Raw genomic sequence first — 19,356 nt, 5'->3', positions numbered from 1 at the left:
AAATATGGATGGAGAAAAGATTCATTAGTGAAGCACATAATGAAAATACTGGAGGGCTGGATGCAGTTATCTCTCCAGCTGGACACATAAGCAGCAGTACTTGATACCTTAGAAATTATTTACAAACATCAACTACGTGTTTTGTTCAGCTGGGAAGGGGGTGTCCAGTCAGTCTACTGGAGCTGTTCCACTTTATCTGAAATAACTACAGTTTGCATATAACTTGCTGGCAGATGTGCTTAGGTGTTCAGTGGACAGAGAAAAAGAGCTTATTTTTCTGTGGCCCAGCAATAACTTGTTTCCATATCCTTAAAATATTCACCAGTGTTGGGACAAGACCTGAGATCTCATCCATCCTGGGCAACTGGTGATGAATACTACCTGAAAAGTTTATGGGAAGAGAAGTTTGGTCTCATGTTCAAAGGGTTTAGGTGGCATTCACAAATTAAGTGAGCATAGGAAAATATTAGAAATAATTCAGTGATTGCCAAAAACTGTTGAAAAAATGTATGTAGTTAAGAACAACTAGGTCATGCATATGTTCAAAAATCCAGCTTAACTTTATCTGACCCATCTAAAATTGTGCCAGCAGATATACTTTTCTTTAGTGAAATATCAGTAATAATTCTAACTCTTAGTTATGCATGGGTGCAATTTCCCTTAACTAACCAAGCATTAAGAGTAATATATTCCATATCCTTGTGGACTTAGATTACTATGGAATTTTTTTTAGGCCCAGTTTAGGAAGATAACAGTTATTGTCACTAGGTGGCATCCTTATGTTAGAAAATAACGCAGCAGGAATTAAACGACACAAGGAGAGGAAAACGAACTATTTCCAGTTTGTGGCTAATCTGAGTGGAGGTTTAAGAGACACGACTTCCTACCCCGTAATCAAAATAAACATGAATGATCCATTTAAATAACATTTATAAAGAATTATACCAAAAGCAATAATTTTGTGTGTTCGTTTCTCTTAAAAGTGTGAATTTTGTTTCTCTTAAGAGATATATATGAATTGAATGGCACCATAAGTCTGAATAATGATTCTGAAAAGTTTGCAGTTTGGCAGCTGGGGCTGGTTCAGGGATCTCTGCTGATTTGGAGCTGAGTGTAGTTTTGTCTTAGGTTTCACCATATAAGGAATGTATATTGCCTTATAAAATACATAGTGGGTGATTTAAAATATTGGCAAGTGAAATGAGAAGAAAATAGAAATTATAGCATCAGTAGAAATTAAGGTTACCCCAAACTAATTTATTTTTTAAACAATACAGAGCTGCTTAAAAAACAGAATTGCCAGTGGTTCTGAAATGTGTTCCAAAAATTTTTCACAACTCTAATTGGTGAGTTACATGAGTTGTAAACCCCACTTTAAGAATATTGTTGGAAAAATATCTCAGACTGGGTAAGGTTTTCTTTAATTATGGTAATGCATAATAAAAACCACAATGCTTTTATCCTTTCAAAACCATAGTGAATCTTGAAAAATGTATCAGTGTAGGGTAAATGATTTGTCGCATATTGCTAGTGAGTAGAGTTGACATTTACAAGTCCAGATGTTCAAAATTTTGGGTATAAAACCTATTCCTTCTGCTTGGCATAGGTATAAAATGTCAGTGTACTTAATCAGCCTACTGGTATGGCATCCAACCATACACTGAGGAAGTTACCACTGTTTCAATCTGTGAGATCCTGGGGGGAGAAAATGAAAGTTCCAATCTTGGATGGATATTGTTCCATGAAATATATTGTACAGACACAGAAATTAAATCTGATTTTTTACCCTGTAGTGTTACTAAACTAAACAAAAGACAAGTATTGAATGTGGGCAGACAGGTCACTTAAGGGAAGTGATGAGACGATACTGATGAGTGTGACTGGCAAAGATCCCAGCACAAGAACATTCAATATAGTTCTGAGATCTTTTGCACTTTTGACATTAAGAGTCTTCTATTTTTTCTATTCAGTACCCTTTTGCACATAATTGAAATCTATGTTACAAATTTTGAACAGTGCTAGGTTTTTACAGGTGCTGACTAATTCTAGATTTAGAGACAGCCTGAGGTTAAGGTTTGAAAAATCCTGGCAAGATTTCTACTCTTTTTCCTCTGTTGTAAAGCTACTCCTGTCTTGATTGCAGGGTTTTATACGGCTGCACATCACACTGATAAACCAGTATCTTCTAGCGGAAAATCAACTGCAAATCGAGCAACTTCACAGAACGTCACCACTCCTTCCTTCTTCCAGTCTAACCTCAGCTCCGTATGTATTTGATAAAGTTTAATTTTAACACAGCCTGGTTAATCCTGCTAAAATAAGAATAGAAAATTTATTTTTCTCTCCTTAAAAAAAAGAAAAAATAAATCCCATGGACATGAAAAAAACCACTTTTAGCTCAAATGACACATGAATATCTTTTAGCTAGCTTTTTCTTCACACAAACAAATACATCAAGTTCAGTTGCGCCCACCTAAAAGACACCTTCATTTTTGCCCATTTCTTCAGGGTCAAAATGATTAATAAAATCAATACAAAATTTTTATTCTAAAATCAAGAATTCCTAGATGACAACCCTTAAAATAAAACAGATTGAAGCATGTGATATATTTTAAAAAACTTAATATATACAAGGGATTTCTGTAAATCGTCTCCTTCCACCTTTGAAGTGGATTTCCTTTGTTTGTTATTGGTATGTTTTGAGTACCTGTGTCAAACTGGAAGGTGATACAAACATAAACTCTAATTCAACAGTAGATATTTTTGTGTAAAGTCCCCATTACATCACTTTCTTCAAAGTGATGTAATAGCTCTGTTATGAGTGAAGGAGTAGAACATAATGAGTGAAACATAACCAGCACCTTTCATGCATTTATTTGACTGTCAGCCAGTTATTACTCACATGACAACTAAAATCAGAATGCCAATTCACATTTTTAGCAAGTGGTACTTTTCACAGTAGGAAAAAAACAAACAAACAAACAAAAAAACCCACAAAACAAATTCAAAATAAATTAGTTATTGTTTAACTGGTAAACTTTCTCCATATATTTGTATTTTCTGTCAGTCACTCAAGTATTGTGTCTTCTGTTTTGAAAGAATATGTACTTATTTTAATTCATTGCCTAGAGTGAAAGAAAAGACACAAACTCATGAACCTGTTTTAAAATTGTAAAATCAGAACATATTGTTGGAATGGATTCCCTGGACAGAAAATGTATTAAAATATAGTTTAGGTTTTCCACCACTTGCTCATGACATATTGCAGGTAACAAAACATAGACATGAGCTAATTTCTCATATTTTAAGAGCCAGTGTGATCTAAGTTAATTGGTGTGCGTGATCTGATATCAAAAATAGTTTTGTCTATTGGAAGCAGATGGGAGAGTTCATTAGAAATTTAAGTCCAAAAGTTTTATATGCAGTTTATCCAAACACATACATTGTATTCAGCCTGTTTTTCATTCAACATCTATTTTGTTTCCTGATGCTGACAATAAATTACTAAAAGTTAATTGTCCATAAATTGAAGAATTCATCACAAGCTACTTTACCACTGGGTCAGACAACCTGTAATAAAACTTATGATAGCATGAATATTTAGTTTTAAAGCCAAGTCACGAACTATTGGGTATTTTAACTGATGTGTTGAAATACATGAAGACATACAGAAAAAGAGATTCTCTTTCTTCCTAAATTAATTTATATAAACCTGGTTCCAATTAGAGTTGGTGCAAATGATCTTGCAAGATCAAGATTTTAAAAGCTTTTAAACTTTTATCAGAGCTATGTAAAGTTTCCTCCGTAGTCTGATCCTCACAGTTAGTCAATAGCCATGCTGGTGCAGGCAGCTGTATTAATGTGAGTTTCAGAGGTGGAAGCAGGTGTTGAATTATTTGGTTAGGAAGAAGAGGATGCTGGGATGTGAAAGTCTTTTCTAACAGGTTTGCATAAAACCTTTTCAAGGACATGCATATTGGCTGAACCTGCACGGGAGAGTGGAGGCAGCTCTGGGGTGCAGCCTCCAAGGCCACACTGACTCCACACCAGGAGTGGATTTCACTTTCTAAAAAACTGGAGTTTATGAAGAGGAAGGTGACCTCCAAGTGTTGGAGGAAAGCCTGGAAGACCAGTCTTTGAGGGTACATTGTGCAGCTGTCATGTCCTGTCATAGGATCATGGCCACCAAGAACTGGAGTCAGGGCTCACCTGAATGAAGGAGCATCCCTTCCTTCAGAGTGCACTTAGCATTGAAGGTCTTATTCTCATTTTCACATGTTAGTTACAAGAATTTTTAGTATTAACTGTGTTTGCATCTGTGTCTTCTATCCTTTTCAAACGGATACCTACAGAGATACAGGCTATACATTCTGGAATATAAGGAGCAGCATTAATTTTATTTATTCTGTAAACTATGTGTCTGGTCCGTAGAAGTTAGTATAATATAGTAGAATACATGGAAATGCAAACTTCTTTAGGATATTTTTCCAAAGAGTTGGAAGTGTTTCATTTTAGTAGTATAAAAAGTATAACAGTAAAAATGAAATAATAAAATATTTCAAAATTTTTTGTTATGCTTTTAAAATAAAATTCTATGATCATTTGTAATTATAGATTTCCAATGAAGGCCTAGAAAATCAGCCTCTAAATAGCTTTCTCAGGTCATATTAGTTTTGAGGAAGAGGTGAAATTTTGGCCATTTTTTTGTGTTGCATCAGTGATCAGATAAAAATGTGTTATGTTCTCCTGTTAATCTTAACACATTACAGAACTGTTAGGTTTGTGAGATTGATTTTCTAAGTCATTGTCAGTGGATGTCCAAAAATCTGATCAACATTTGTCAATGAAGGACTTATTTAATGGATTTATCTTTCAGAGATATAAGAATCCATAGATCCTCCCATAATCCAAGCGAATTATTGAATAGGCCAGAAACACAGGGACTAACCAGTAGTCTGGTGGGGCAATCTGGCTTCCATTTAAGCAAATAAAATTCACATTGATCTCACAGTAGGAACATGATCAAGTTAATTTATTTACTTAGTTCTGGCTAAGGAAAGGTTGAGAAGGACTTTGAGATTAGACCATGAGGTTTCAGGCCTACAGCAAATTCCATGGGATGAGTCTTTGTTCCCAGGCTGTGCTAAGACTGGAATATGTTAAAAACTGTAGAAACAATTTCAAAAAAAGGGTGCAATAAAAGCGTAGCAATCTGTTCTTCATGGATTTCAGAAGGTCAAGCAAAATACAGCATTTTTGTATGATTCTTTCATGACTTCTTAACTCACTAACTCTTAAGAATTTGAGCTGTAATATTTTATAATGGGAATGAATAATATTTTAATGAATTAATGCAATTTGAAAGGCTTGGCATTGCTTGTGATGATTCTTCTTGTAAGTAATTTGTTGATATAAATGAACAAATAAACCTAGCATGTAAAACTACATGTGTCTCTCATCACCAATGCTTTCTCATCACCATGAGCAAGCTATATAATTGTAGTTAACAGGGACTTCATCTGTCTGATTTTAAAACTGAACTTTAAGACATGAAGTCAAATATCAAAGGGCCCTAAAATCCTCTTTTTTATCCCTGAAAAGCTGAAAATTTATTTTATCTTCAGCCTCTTTTTTTTTTTTCTAGTTATTTCTTTTAATGACTGACTATTCCTTTCAAATGCTGTTTTCATCTTATTTATGTTCTCTAAAATCAGAAATCACTGTGTTACTCCCTAAGTGCACCTAAGTTTCACCCTTTACCTACTATTGCAGTCTATTTTTAGTCAGTATGTTATAATATAACAAAGATTGTGTTTGTTTGGTCTCCCAAAATATTTTCAGGAAAACATTTTACAGGAAAAAAAACATATGGTTTACTATACTACAATTGCAAAGGTCTTAGTCCTACAGGGATACACTTACCAACAAGGCACAGAGGAGCACTGTCTCAGCACAGATTTCTAGCACTGCAGGACTTAGACTGAATTTTATTTTTATAACTTTCAAATATAAGATCAATTGTCTTAACAGAAAAATACCAGATTTTGAAGGTTTTGTTAGAAGGCAGCATTGAAAAAAAAAAAAAAAACAAACAACAACTATTTTGATATCAAAAGCTATAATTCTTATAAAAAATCAATGCTTGATGTAAAAACAGTTAAATTCACATTTTTACCATATGCGTGTTACACAGATTACATCTCAGTAGATGAAAATTAGTAAATTTTGTGTATTTGTCTCAATGGTGTAAAAGACCGAACTAAACATATTGTTTTGCTTTGAAGGAAAGCAGAAAATTATTATTTCCAAAATTACACAACAATCAACTACCTCTTCAGGATGGCACATGTCATATAACATCTACCCACTTCAGTGAGACACCCTTGCTGGAGTTAAAGCTGCCTGGGATGCAATATTAATGTGGGCAGCATCATGAGGATTAAGTCTGACATGTGGAAGGCTGCAATGGAAGGCTGACAACACCTTGGTGTGTTGAAGAAAGAGGCTCAGAAAGACAGATTGACAGGACCGTGAAGCTTGTGACATGAAGATCATTACCAATTAAGATGGAGGTGAAGGAAGAACTGGGGTCAAAAGGGCATCTGCCTCGTCCTTTCTCAAATTTGTGCGATTCCAGTTGAAAGAGATGATCCTTTAAAAAAAAAGAAATCACAAAAAAAAAAAAGCATAAACCCTATAGGCAAAGAAAAAAGTCCTTAGAGACAAGCTTTATTTTATCTTTGTAATGGATTGACTTCATTAGGGAGAAAACACAATTACGATTGCACGTTGATGTACTAGTAAAAATTCCCTGGGTTTCTACAAACCAGCTTTGTGTGTGCACTTCTCAAAAAGAATCAGTAAAATATACACTAAAATTATGCTTTTTTCAACTTTGTGGGAGTAAGGAGTGAAGATTCCTCTCTCTTTTCTCCAAATTATCTAAACATTAAATAGATATCTAGCCATGGAATGTGTTTTCCTTCTTTAAACATTTTTTCCAGTAGTTGTTAAATATATCATCCAGTGTTATCTTTTCCTGGTGGTTTTATATCTCTTCTTCATAAAAGTATGTTCAGGAATTAATCCCCATTTTTTTTGTTTTCAGAGTAGAAGTGATTTCTGCAGTGGATATAACAGAATATCAGTATAAAAAGAATATTGGCAAATTAGTTTAATTTGTCTGTGTAAGGGTTTCAAGGCTGAGGGAAAAAAAATCCATTTAAATTTTCATTTGCACTTCTACTTTTGTCTCAGCTTTCTCAAAAAAGTCCAATAAATATTGTTATCTGATTAAAAAATGAAATGAGAGCATAAACATTTTTAAAATTATATACTAACAAAAAAGCATAACACACAACAGTAATGGGGGAGAATGAGAAGTCAAATAGAAAGAAAACTGTGAAAGTATCATATACAATATGCCACCCAACCATGAAGTACATTATTAGTAAACATAGTAGTCTAGCAGTTTCAGTTCTGTGCAACAGTTTCACTCAAAAGGCTACTGAAATGCAGATGGTAAGAACATATTGAATAAATGTAACTTACCTGTTCAGTAAACCAATCTCAGCTTCACATTGCTAATATACTAAGGCAATGTTTTGTGAGACATAAAATAACCCAAATACCCGGGACGCCAAATCCCCCTGAATTTTGAGGAGGTTCTGTGTGAATCTCTCCCTCACAGCATACATTCTAAAAGAGATCCAAGATACTTTTTAACCATAAAAATCTGGTTTTACTAAACTATAAGGTAGAATAAATCTGCATTTGCATAGAAACAAACAAACAAAAACCCAACAAACAAACAACCCTCAATATATCTATACTGGAAAAATTAGAAATAAGGAAAAGCTGATAAGAAATTTCCCTTTCCACTATGTCCTGGTAGTCCTTATTTAGTTATATGTAGTTCTTTTAGTCCTTATGTCATTATAGCAGCAGGTTCTTTTTTTCTATCATTGTTTACAATTAATTTAATTTTGTGGCATTGTAACATATGAATCTTTGTCCCTAGAAAGTTTTGCTTTTGAGAGACAAAGAAACCTGATTAGGTCTGCTCTCTACAAAGCTATGTTTTTCACTCTCCATCAGTTCACTCACTTATGCCCACCCATCCTACCCTAAAACTTGCGAATCTCTCTCTTCCCAAGCAAGTGCAATTGTCCCCAAAGCAAAACTGATGTTCCTTTTTCTTAAGTTAGCTCCACTCATGACAATTATGCTCTTTTTAAAAAGCCATAATATATGTACAAGGAGCAAAGAAGTAGAAGAGGTACTGATCATTGCATGGGGTGGAAAACTGGTGGTGGAAGAAGAAATAATTAAAAGGATAGAAAAAAAAAAAAAAGATAAAAGTGGGAAAGCTGTGGAGTTGTTAGTTCCCACTCATTGATGAATAATTGAATATTTCTATGTGTTTCATTGAAAACAGTTAATCCTGAATTTGCCACAAACCTCTTCCCTTCAAACCTTAATTCCCACCTTAATCCCCAGATCATCCAAGCTGATGTACCTAACTTACATTTCCATCTATCTAAATAATACATGCCATTTTGCTGCCACTTCTGCTCAAAAAGTAAGATTCTCATTAGTTAGAGAGTTTCCATAAAAAAGGGATGTAACTCCAAATGCAGTTGTGGAAAAATAAGACGTCTGTTTCACATCTACTTGAAGTGAAAAAGCCACCTCAAAATGAAAATAGCAAGCAAAAACCATACAAAATTTTGGTAGTGGTCCTAAAAGGCATAAGGTAATAAGGCATTCAGAATCTCATGTCTTCAGAAGCTCCTGTGTTGGCCTAACCTTGGCACTTTAGTGCCTGAACTTAAAGCTGATGCAGCAGAAAATAATCATCCTATGCAGAGACTGGTGGTGCAGAAATATTGTTTTCTGCTGTATCAGCTTCAATTGCACATCAGTAGTAACGGATTCTCTTCTGCTGTTGGATAAATGTCAAACAATGAAGAAATATCTGTGTGTGTGTGAAAATATCAGCCCCATTCCATACTTTTCAAACATCACATACCAGGTATTTTTCAAAACTAAGTGCTATAACATTTTGAGTCAACAGTATAAAAAAAAGAATAAGGTGAACTTAGGAAGGAAAAGAAACCATGCAAAAGGACTAGGGAGCCATAATTAGCATAAAATATGATGTAAAGGAAATATTTCTAAAAACAATCCGACTGATGCTATTTGTTCTCTAATCAGGTATTAAAATAAAGTTGCTCATGAAAAAGCATGTCTTCTGGGATCTCAACCAAACTATTTGTCAATTAATCAGTTCAATAAAGAAAAAAAAAACACACACATTTTTGGTTTTGACAGAGAGAGATGTAGAAGTGGAGAAATAAAATGGAAAGTAAAAATTTAATGTATTTTTCTAGTCTTAATGCTTTCTGTTCACTTTTCCCCACAGTAACATAAAAATTTACTTGTCTAGTAATGGAAAAAAAAAAAAGCAATAAATTTGAAAATGTTTATATATAAAAAAACAAACAACAAAACAACCAGGTAAAGTGATCATGTGTAGAAAAAAAATTATTTTGAAACAATATTTGAAGAAGTTATATTATTCATACTTCATGATTTATAGTGTATGGCTCCTATTTCATCCTAAACAAGGAACAGAAACTGAAATTTTTTGTGGTGTAGGACAAGACGTGATAGCACTAGGACATCAGAAACCACACTCCATATTCATGTCTTCCTTTGGTAAAATGCCACTGAGTCTCAGATCAGGGAGACTTGTCCAGCATAGAAGTCTTCCAGATGATGTAGAAGCATTTTCAAATTACAATATCACAATGAAAAAGCTACTAAAGTAGTTAACAATTCCCCTGAGAACCAGCATGAAATCAATGGTAAAGATAAACCCATCTCTTTAAATGTTCATGATGTGAATGTGTTTAAAATAGCTAACTATTACCATGGAATGAAACTGTTAAGCAGTATACATAGTATCATTTCATTACTCACATTTTAACAGCTGGAATTTCTGCATAAGGACTGTAGTTTAAACATATAATCTAATGTTGACACTGAGGGTAGACAAAAATTTGGATTTCAGTGCAACTCAGAGAAGTTTTTAAGTGGATCTCACCAGTTTTGATATAAAGCAGGATGTGTATCTCATAAATGCTTGCAGATGCATGTAGCTGTTTGAAAAGTCACTGGAAATGTAAGCAATGACTCCTCCAAGAGAGATTTTCCACCTTTGCCTTTTAGGACAGCATACCAAATATTCCATGGTTGCAATAAGTTATTCCCATCACTGGGGCAAGTAACTGAAGATCAGGTGTTAGATGTGTCAGCTTCCACGGGATGCGAATTTAAATGAAATAAGTTACATATTAATAATCAGCTTTGAAGGCTAATACCATAATTCTATCCCTCCTTTCTGTTTGTGACATTGGAATCCCTTGAGAAATGTCAGAAGAAAACTGACGGTTTCCTCACATTATCCAACACAGCAATTCAACACTGCAATTTATTTTACTGGCACTTTTCAGTGGTTAGGGTAAGAATTATTGAAAAACACACACAGAGGGCTGGGAGTGGAATCACAAATTTCTGCTTGTAGTTTGGGAAAAGAAATGAGACTCTGGTTTTGATTTATGATACATATGACTCAGGAAATGTAATACAGTTTCAACTCTTATTAAAATAATAATTTAAATAGAATAATAGTTTAAAAAGAAATAGAAGATATTTCCAAGAGCATTGAGTATTTTGCCATTAACTTGATATGAACTGATAATTTTAGACAATGAAGAATAATGTAGGCTATAAATAATAATGACAGAAAAGGTCAATAAGAGCCATCAAAATTTAAACACCACATTTAACTTTTGTTGCAGAAAATTGCTCTCTGTAATGCCAAGTGCTGCTTTGCTCTAGATCAAGACAGCATTTATGCATGTGATTAATTTAAAACATATGCTTACTTCGATTCTTATTTAGCAAAGTACCTAAGACTATTCTCTATGTTAACACAATAGCTATGTCTTTTCACTAAATCATGGACTTAAAACTATAGAGGCTTTGGCTGGACTTTCCTATGATATTATTTTTATGAGAAAAAATAATTCGATTTTCTGTAAGGGGATTTTTTTTTTTTTTTTCACTTTCAGTTTTTATTATTTTCCAGGTAACAAAAAAGTAAAACATATCATGCAAGTATTTTTGAAAGGAAATTTAAACTGTTGCAGAACCTTTAATTACATACTTAACTGTGTGTGCATATTCTCCAAAGGTATACCCAGGATTTGCTCTCCAGGAGACACGTGCCTTTTTGTGGTTGGTATGTTTTGATTGTTTGGGGGTGTTGTACTTGTGGAGCTTCTTGTGTGTTTGTTTGTTTGTTTGTTTTGGTTTTGTTTTTTGTTGTTGCTTTTTCTGGCAGTGGTGGTTTGTTTTCTGTTTTGTGTGTGTTTTTTGTTTGTTTGTTTTTGTTGTAGTTTGTTTGTTTGTTTGTTTGTTTGTTTGAATACCAGCTATACTATTTACTATTACTCTAACTCTCTGGACAAAATTTGTTCTTAGTGGTCTTAGTGTTAAACGATCTCATAATTATTCAACCTCAGAGCAAGAATGACAATACACGCAAAAGCTGTTTCTTGCATTTCCTATTCATATATCTGAGACTTTTTTAAAGAGAACTATGAATAAGAAGGTTCATCAGCCAAGTGCATAGAATGGGAAAGCATGAAATAGAGACACATTGCTTGTGTGAAACTATGAGAAATGTTCTTTTAATAATCTTAATAAAGCCATGTGGTGCAAGGGTTGTATGATGAGCTCTTTTTTCTGTTCAAGTAGTTCCTAAAGCATCAAAAAGGCAGTGTAAACAACAGCAATTCAACTTATTGGATCGTAGTGCCCTGTTTGAGGAAAAAGACTGTTGGGAAGGGATGGGACATACTGGGACGCACTGACTCCACAGGGACAGGACATCTCAATGGACTGGCTGACTGAGTGATCTGGCAAAGTGGGATTTCAACAAGACTCATCAGATTTGGAGATGCAAACCCAGACCAAGAGGGAGAGCTGCAGATGGGGAGGATCTGGAAGGGAGAGGGCTGCCAAGGGTATGTACACATCCTTGCTTCTAAACAGCATGTTCAGAAGGTTTTCTCGAACCTCTGGACCAAACCTGTAAGGCTCATTGTCACTTGCAGGGTAACATGCACTCACAGGGTACTTCCATAGAAGTCCGTTGCAATTTTGGCCTTGTTCTTTATAAGAAAGACATTGAGATCCTTGCTCCCAAATAGAGGATGTTGTTCTTGGATTCACTGGTTCCATGTATTCATTTTTTTTTTCCTAATACTATCTTAAAACACAAGTGACAAAACAATGAAGTAACACTTTGGTTAAAACTGTGATTGAAAAACTTCACCATGTTAGGGACAGAGTGAGACACAGTTGCAACTTTACTGACAGTCTTTAACATCATAAAAATGAATGTTACTTCTGAAATCTCCAAGTTAGTACAGACTTTATTCTGTAGAAAATTAATTTTTAAAATATTTAAAGTAGCAGATGTGCTATTTTTAAATCAAGAAAATATTTGTTGCCCATATGTACTTTCTCATTTATTCATATAATTTTAAAGTCTGGTTTAAGCTTAACATTGCACCTTTAAAGTCTGGCACTTTGCACATCCATGTTTACCCCTGCACACTCACACAGCCTAACAGGAAGAATCACACAACTTATTTTGAAATTAATCAAAATATAAGATTTGTAGATCATTTCACTGGTGTAACTGGATTCTTTTCTCATGCAAGAAACTGAATAGTGAGCAAAACCAGTGAAATTTTGTGACCACAGAAACTGAAGTGCATTGCACAGAATAAACTTCATCTTGATTTACTTTCTCTTTAGCACTATAATGTTTTTACTTTAAATTCTTGTCTTTTTTTTTTTTTTTTTTGCAAATATTCTTTTGTTCTGTATAGTCTTAAAACACTTTTTAACTCCTTTTCTTCTTTCTTGTGTAGGTACTTATCTGTACATTTTTATTTTAACATAGAAAGACACACTGGATACACTATGCAGAGACTTCTTTTAGGAAGGATGAACCTTGACTTCCCCATTAAAAAAAACCCAAAAATCTGAAAAATCACAGAACATGTCTGTAAATTAGCAGAAAACATAATTCATATATAAGTCTTCAGAATGAGCTCTCAACTCCACAACCTGTCTTAATCTGTACATTTGTCTCATGGTAAAGCACATGGTAAAAGAGATATATTGCATAACAACAGAAAATAGCATACTGGGTATGGTCTGAAATTATGCTTCCTATCATACAGCCTTCTATATTTAAACAGACTAAATTTGGGCACTAAGAAAAATCTGCATCGGTAGTGTCTGATAACTATAGTCGTAAATAAAAGGTAGCTACCTAATTGATATAAATACAACTAACTCATTCAAGAAATTAAAAACCTAATACCAATAGAAAATGAATCAATATCATTGGAGTTTATATAAAATAACCTGTTTTCAAATACTTATATTAATACTAATAACTTTGTATTACAGCCTACTTGTCTGTATAATTCAACATAACATAGGCAGGCAGATACATGGGTATCAGAAACACAAGGATGTTCTGACAATGAAAAATTTTCAATTCATGATGTAATATCTTATTTTAAAAATCCAAACACTAATTTTTAAAAAGATCATAAGCACTGGCAAAAAATTGGTCTGCTTGTTGTCAGAGGATTACTAACTTTCAGAATTACACCTTCCCTGTTCATTCAACTTTATTTTCCAAGCCAAATTGGGGATGCAATGTTAGGAATAGATTCCTCAAATAACTGACTGAAATAGTCAGGTCATGACTAGTTGACATAATTAAGATTATTTCAGAGGTAGTATTTATTCTGAGGATCTGTTTTCAATCCTCTTTACTATCCAGTGATGTACTGAAAAGATCAGTCATCCTATGGGATGAGAGTGTGCAAAATATTACAGACATTAAATCCTCCCTAAAAATTCAGATGTATTTTTCAGATCTACACATTTTATTCCACAGTTAAATGGTTAAGACACATTGGGCCCCAATCAGAAAACAGGTTTAAAATTTGAAGCTATGTCAGACTGTAATCTGAGTTTGCTAAAGGATTAGCAATTTGTGACTTATGTCAAAATATCTGTCCTAAAGTGACAGAAATAATATATTTCCCTGATTCAACACGTGAAATACTCTGGTAAGTGGAAAAAAATACAGCCACCCTACATAGAGAAATCACAGGCATTTATTCTTTGCAGGTCAGAATGTTTAAACAGAAGTGATTGAATTGGTCAGAATTTTAGGAGACACACCTTTACATGACCTTAAACTGGACACATAAACTCATTAGGGTCCTATGTTATAGACTACTTCCATCAGCAAAATTAATTAGGACTATAGTGCATTGGCATGATAGTACAATCAAAAGTTCCAGGGGTGACTTAAGGGATCCCTAGAATTAAAATGGTTGAGTAGCAGTATATGGAGATATAATCTTATGACCAGGTGAAAGAGGAGGTAAAGATAGTAAAAAATTGCTATCCAAAAGTGAAGAGGTTTCTGTAGGGAAGTGCACAGTATTTATACAGTGCTTTGCTAACTAGGGCTTTCCTTTTTCCTTGATTTTGACAGGCTAAACTTGTGTTGAGATCGTGAGGGTCAGATCAGAGTAAATACCAAATAAAAGCCCTCTCATCTAATGATTGTTATAACAACAACTAGGGACAAAGGTGATGAAAAAAAAAAAAAAGAGCTCACAGTTTAGGTTTTGGTGATGGATGGAGCAATAGATGCACTAAATATGGAGAGGACAACAGCTTCATTCAACTTAGAACAGATTTCAGAAGAAAAGCAGACACTCTGGAGTATTCTGTCTGTCTCTGTAGTGTGGAGCCTTAGATACCCAACAGATCTTCTTCTGTCAGATCTCACTTCTGTCAAAGTGAGCCATTCTGGAGGAAAGGGCAGAGGAGTGGACCCACTGCCTCTTGATGGCACATATGAACTGCAAGTAATACTTCTTTTAGCTTCACTTTTTAATCTGGAATAATTTTCCTAGATAGATCACAGTCAAAAAAGAATTATTATCAGTCATAAATTGTTTAACATTTATAGAATATTAAGGGTGTATTTTGTAAACCTGCAAAAATGTTAACTAAACACTGTCATTGTTCAGTTTGTGCTGGTTTTAATTATGATGGCTAACATCTTATTGAGCAGAACCTCTACTCCTCAAACAATGCCATAGATTTCACCAGGTACCCTCACTTTGAAAAATATTTTCATAAATAAAGGTGGCAGAATCTAAAAACCATTATGATGAGAGCTGGAATATTTTACCTATGCCCATCAAATTACCACACAGGTGGAGTATTTCTTTCTCTTTGGAATAACAGCATTATTCCTCTGCATTGATTCATTCTCTCCTGACCATCTGTCTTTAATCTTGCAAAAGGGCAGGTTTAATATGATGGAAAATTCATTTTCTATGGTTGATCAATTCACATTCTCTACTAATCTGCCAAATTGAACTTAAACTTCAAGTATGGCCATATTTAGGCAGTATTCAAAAGGAATGAATGTCATTCACTTCATTTTATGGATGGAGAGAATTGTCAAACAAACCTGTTGTCTGTTACAGTGTGTAAGACTGACTGATAAGAACAACTGTTCTGATACAGAATACTGGGTGTTCTTCAGGGCATTTGACTTAGTACATAGCTATCCAATGAAACAATACGTATTGGAGAATTATTAAGAAATATGCACTGCTGACATATATCAAAGTGTAGCTTTATTAGGTATGCATTGATAAATCCTTTACTGAAGGTTTCCCCAAGTTTTGTTTCTGATAGAAAGGTGATTTTTTTTATGTTTTTTTGGTTTTTTTGTTTTTTGTTTTTTTTTTTAAATTTAGCAGTGATTTAAACTATCATGTGATTTCTTTCCTAGAAAAAAAAAATACAAAAAGACATAATGAAGAGAAAAGGTTAATGAGAGCTCTGGGTGCATTCAGGTTGTGGAATGCCTTCAATACCAAGTTAAAGGTCAGAAGCATACAAAGTAGATTTTAATACAACCATATCCAAAGTGGTCTACCTTGGAACAGGGAACACAGCTTACATCTGAAGTACATCAGGATGTCCTAGAAGGTGGAGGTTCAGATCCTTGTTCAGTCAGATTATTTTCATGCATTAGACTGAGGGGCTTCATTTAGGATCTTGAACATCCTAGGTGCCTTTTTACAGCTAATAGTGTCAAGCGTCTCTAGAAAACTCTTCAATGACCTTGTCATATGAGACTGCTAATTAGAGATGTCAACTAAGTATTTAAACTGGGATAATTTTGTGCTCCAGAGAAGAACTTTCAGTCAAGTGCAAAATGATGGAAAGAGATTTCTCATTGTGATGCTCTGTCAAGAACTCAGCACTTGCACCTATGAAAAGAGGAATCTCAAACAGAGGAAGGGAAGTGACCTTGCCTGTATACACACCATTGAAGAGCATGTCTAGTTCTAGTGTCTGCACTTCCAGAACATGTGAAAATACTGCAGAGTTCACAGGAAGGACAAAAATACAACTGAGGAATCCTTGTGATAGGAGGTTTAAAGAGCTATATTTATTCAGCTTATCAAAGAAGTGAAGAGGTGGCTTGATCTTTGTGCATAGGTACTTACATGTGGAAAAGATGTGGAAAAGATAGTGGGAAACTTTTCAGCTTTGCTATCAAAGCCATATTGAGGTTAAATGGCAGGAAGTTGAAGTTAGATAATTTTAACCTTGAATAAGTGGCTATTTCCTAACATTTAAAGTAATTAGATATTAGGATAGCTTACCAGAGAAATAATGGAGCTACCATTATCTGGATTCTTTGTAATGAAAATATGTATTTTTCTGAATATGTTTTAATTCGATATCTGAAATAAATCATCCATGTCATATATGACTGACCACATAAAATATCCTGATGGTCTCTTCTGGCCTTTTTTGTATTTATGCACTACCTGTTTCCTAGCAAAGCATGGAAAAAAGAAAATTGCCCTTTCATCATTATTCTTACTGAGGTTCATAGACACAGATGTCCATTAAGGTAATTACTACAACCAAATCTTATTAACTTTAAAATTTCACAAAACTGTATGCATGGGATTTGGAAGCAAATTTTTTCACCCTGTATCACAAGGGATGTTAGGCTTTTTTTTTTTGCCTTTTTTTTTTTTTTTTTCTTGTAAGGATTGGAGATTAGCCAGTTTTAGAGGTTGGGTTGTTATTTGAATTGGTGCAGAAAATCTTGTTCATGTATTGCTTGGCTAGTGCTTTCTCCTTTTCTTAGGAGTACACAGATAAGCCATGGGTTCAGTAAGAAATACTTCTTCAGGTTAGGGATGATGTGGGTCTTCAGCTTTTTCTTCTTGCAACACAGCACCTTTGTTATATGCTGTAGGCATAGGGGTAACACTCACCTATTTCCTGCCTGTTATTAGCCTAGTTAGCATTTTAGTCAAAAAAGGTATGCATATTTAACTTCCAAAACCTAAAATTCTTTAATCTAGCTGAAATTGGGGGCTTTTGGATATTTTGGTGCAATTTGAGACACTGTGATGTGGGTATTCAGACTGGATGATATAATTAATCCTTCTGGTAAAAAAATATACAACACTGTGTTGCTTACTTGGCAGCAGTTCATATATATGAACATTTGATACTGGTTAATTACTAGTTTCACATGAACTATAGACGCATAGGTCTGTAATAAATAAACAGTTTTGTAGTATTTAGGATTACAGATTCAATTCCATAAATAGATTGAGTTTAAAAACCTGCTAAGATTTAGCGGATGGCATTCTAACTGGTGACTTTTTATCCATCCAGAGGGATACTGTGTCATTCAGCAAATATTTTCAGGGCAAGAATTTGTCACACATTCTATCTAATGAAGGAATGACCAACACCCATTTCTGTTTGGTCAGTGAAACCAGATGTTCCTCCTCCTTAATCCCCTGGAAACTAAGAGCGGAGATGAGGTAACAGAAAAAAGCATGGAGAGGAAGTAACTGGGTAGCTCATTGTTTGTTTTGATTATAAAACTACGTCAGAAAAAATATCCTAAAATAATAGATATAAATATAAGCAACTTTGTTTCTTAACAAATCTGAAAGAATGACGACATTACCAAATGCTGGTCAAAAAAAGAAGAATTATGTCCTATAAAAAATAAACTGAGATATGACTGGAACATTCTCGCTTAACTTCCATGTCAATTCACTTTTATTTGTTAAAGCAAGAGCTGAGGATCTCATGTTGCCTACATTTGTTTGGGGTAGAGAGTTGAATGGAAAGCTTATTGCATAGTTGAAGTTTATCCTGTTTTTGTTTTCAATCATAGAATATGTAGAAAAATAAGTGCCCCTCCCCACATCCAAAGAAATACTATAGATTAGATCCAATGAATATATTATAGATTAGAACGAAAAAATTCCAACTTGATGGAACTGTCTTCCAATCAAACAAATATACCTGCTGCTTCGCTGAAGGTAATTCCTTTCTAACAGTCATTAAAGACTTTGAATTTAGAGCGGCTGTTCCCTCATAAGCAGAATCTCATCTGGCTAATTGAAGAGGAAATAGCATAGTAGGAATATATCAGATTAGGAACACCTAAGAGAGACTCTCAGAAACGAGCAGTGCATTTTGTGGAAAGGGTGACTTAGTCCATCAGCCTTCTGAGGTGGGGAACAACAGCTGCAGGCAGTTTACTGAGTTAAATGAGGCATTGAAAATGGTACCCAGCCAGCTCAATGTACATATTAAAAATTTATAATATAATCTGGAAGAAAAATTCTTCATGCACTGATCTTTCCCACAACTTTCATTCCCTCAGCAGGTTTTGTCAAGCAGAGATGTCTTCCTCTCCAGGAATCAGATTTATCTTGTTGCCATATCATTTGCAAAAACTAAGGATATTATTTCTGCACATTATATTCTTTTGAAATTTCCACTCATTTTGCAGGTCCTATGGAGGCAGAGTAATCTCTTTAGCCATATTTGGTAGAACTCCCATCTGGACTTGTTAAAGGTACTTCATGAGTTAGTTAATAAGGCAGTTTGAATCACTGGATGGCCCCTGGAGCACACCTAAAATCTGTTGCTCTGTTGAATAGATAACTCATTAAGATAAAATCATTGCCTGACTGCAGATAGGTTATATGATTTATTTAAGGTTCACATGATTCATTTAGGGTATTTTGAGCTATACAGAGCAGTAGTGGAGTACTGTTTTATTAGCAGATAAATGTGGAAAAACAGACTGAAAGTACTTCATTC

At 34.3% G+C, this 19,356-nt stretch overlaps 1 protein-coding gene across 1 annotated transcript in view; it reads right to left on the bottom strand.

Moving 5' to 3' along the window:
• The window catches only part of SEMA3E (semaphorin 3E), a gene marked incomplete at its 3' end in the record, with an annotated part of 67,750 nt that overhangs the window by 30,738 nt on the left and 17,656 nt on the right, over positions 1–19,356 (bottom strand). Inside the window, exon 4 of the mRNA XM_080345816.1 lies at positions 6,559–6,652. Within this exon, the coding sequence (XP_080201942.1) occupies positions 6,559–6,652 (94 nt within the window). The remainder of the gene's footprint in view (positions 1–6,558; positions 6,653–19,356) is intronic.

Source organism: Nesoenas mayeri, assembly GCF_963082525.1.
Source record: "Nesoenas mayeri genome assembly, chromosome: 1".
Classification (NCBI taxonomy): Eukaryota; Metazoa; Chordata; class Aves; order Columbiformes; family Columbidae; genus Nesoenas; species Nesoenas mayeri.
Note: the sequence above shows the minus strand (reverse complement) of the source record. Positions and strands in the feature narration are given on the sequence as shown.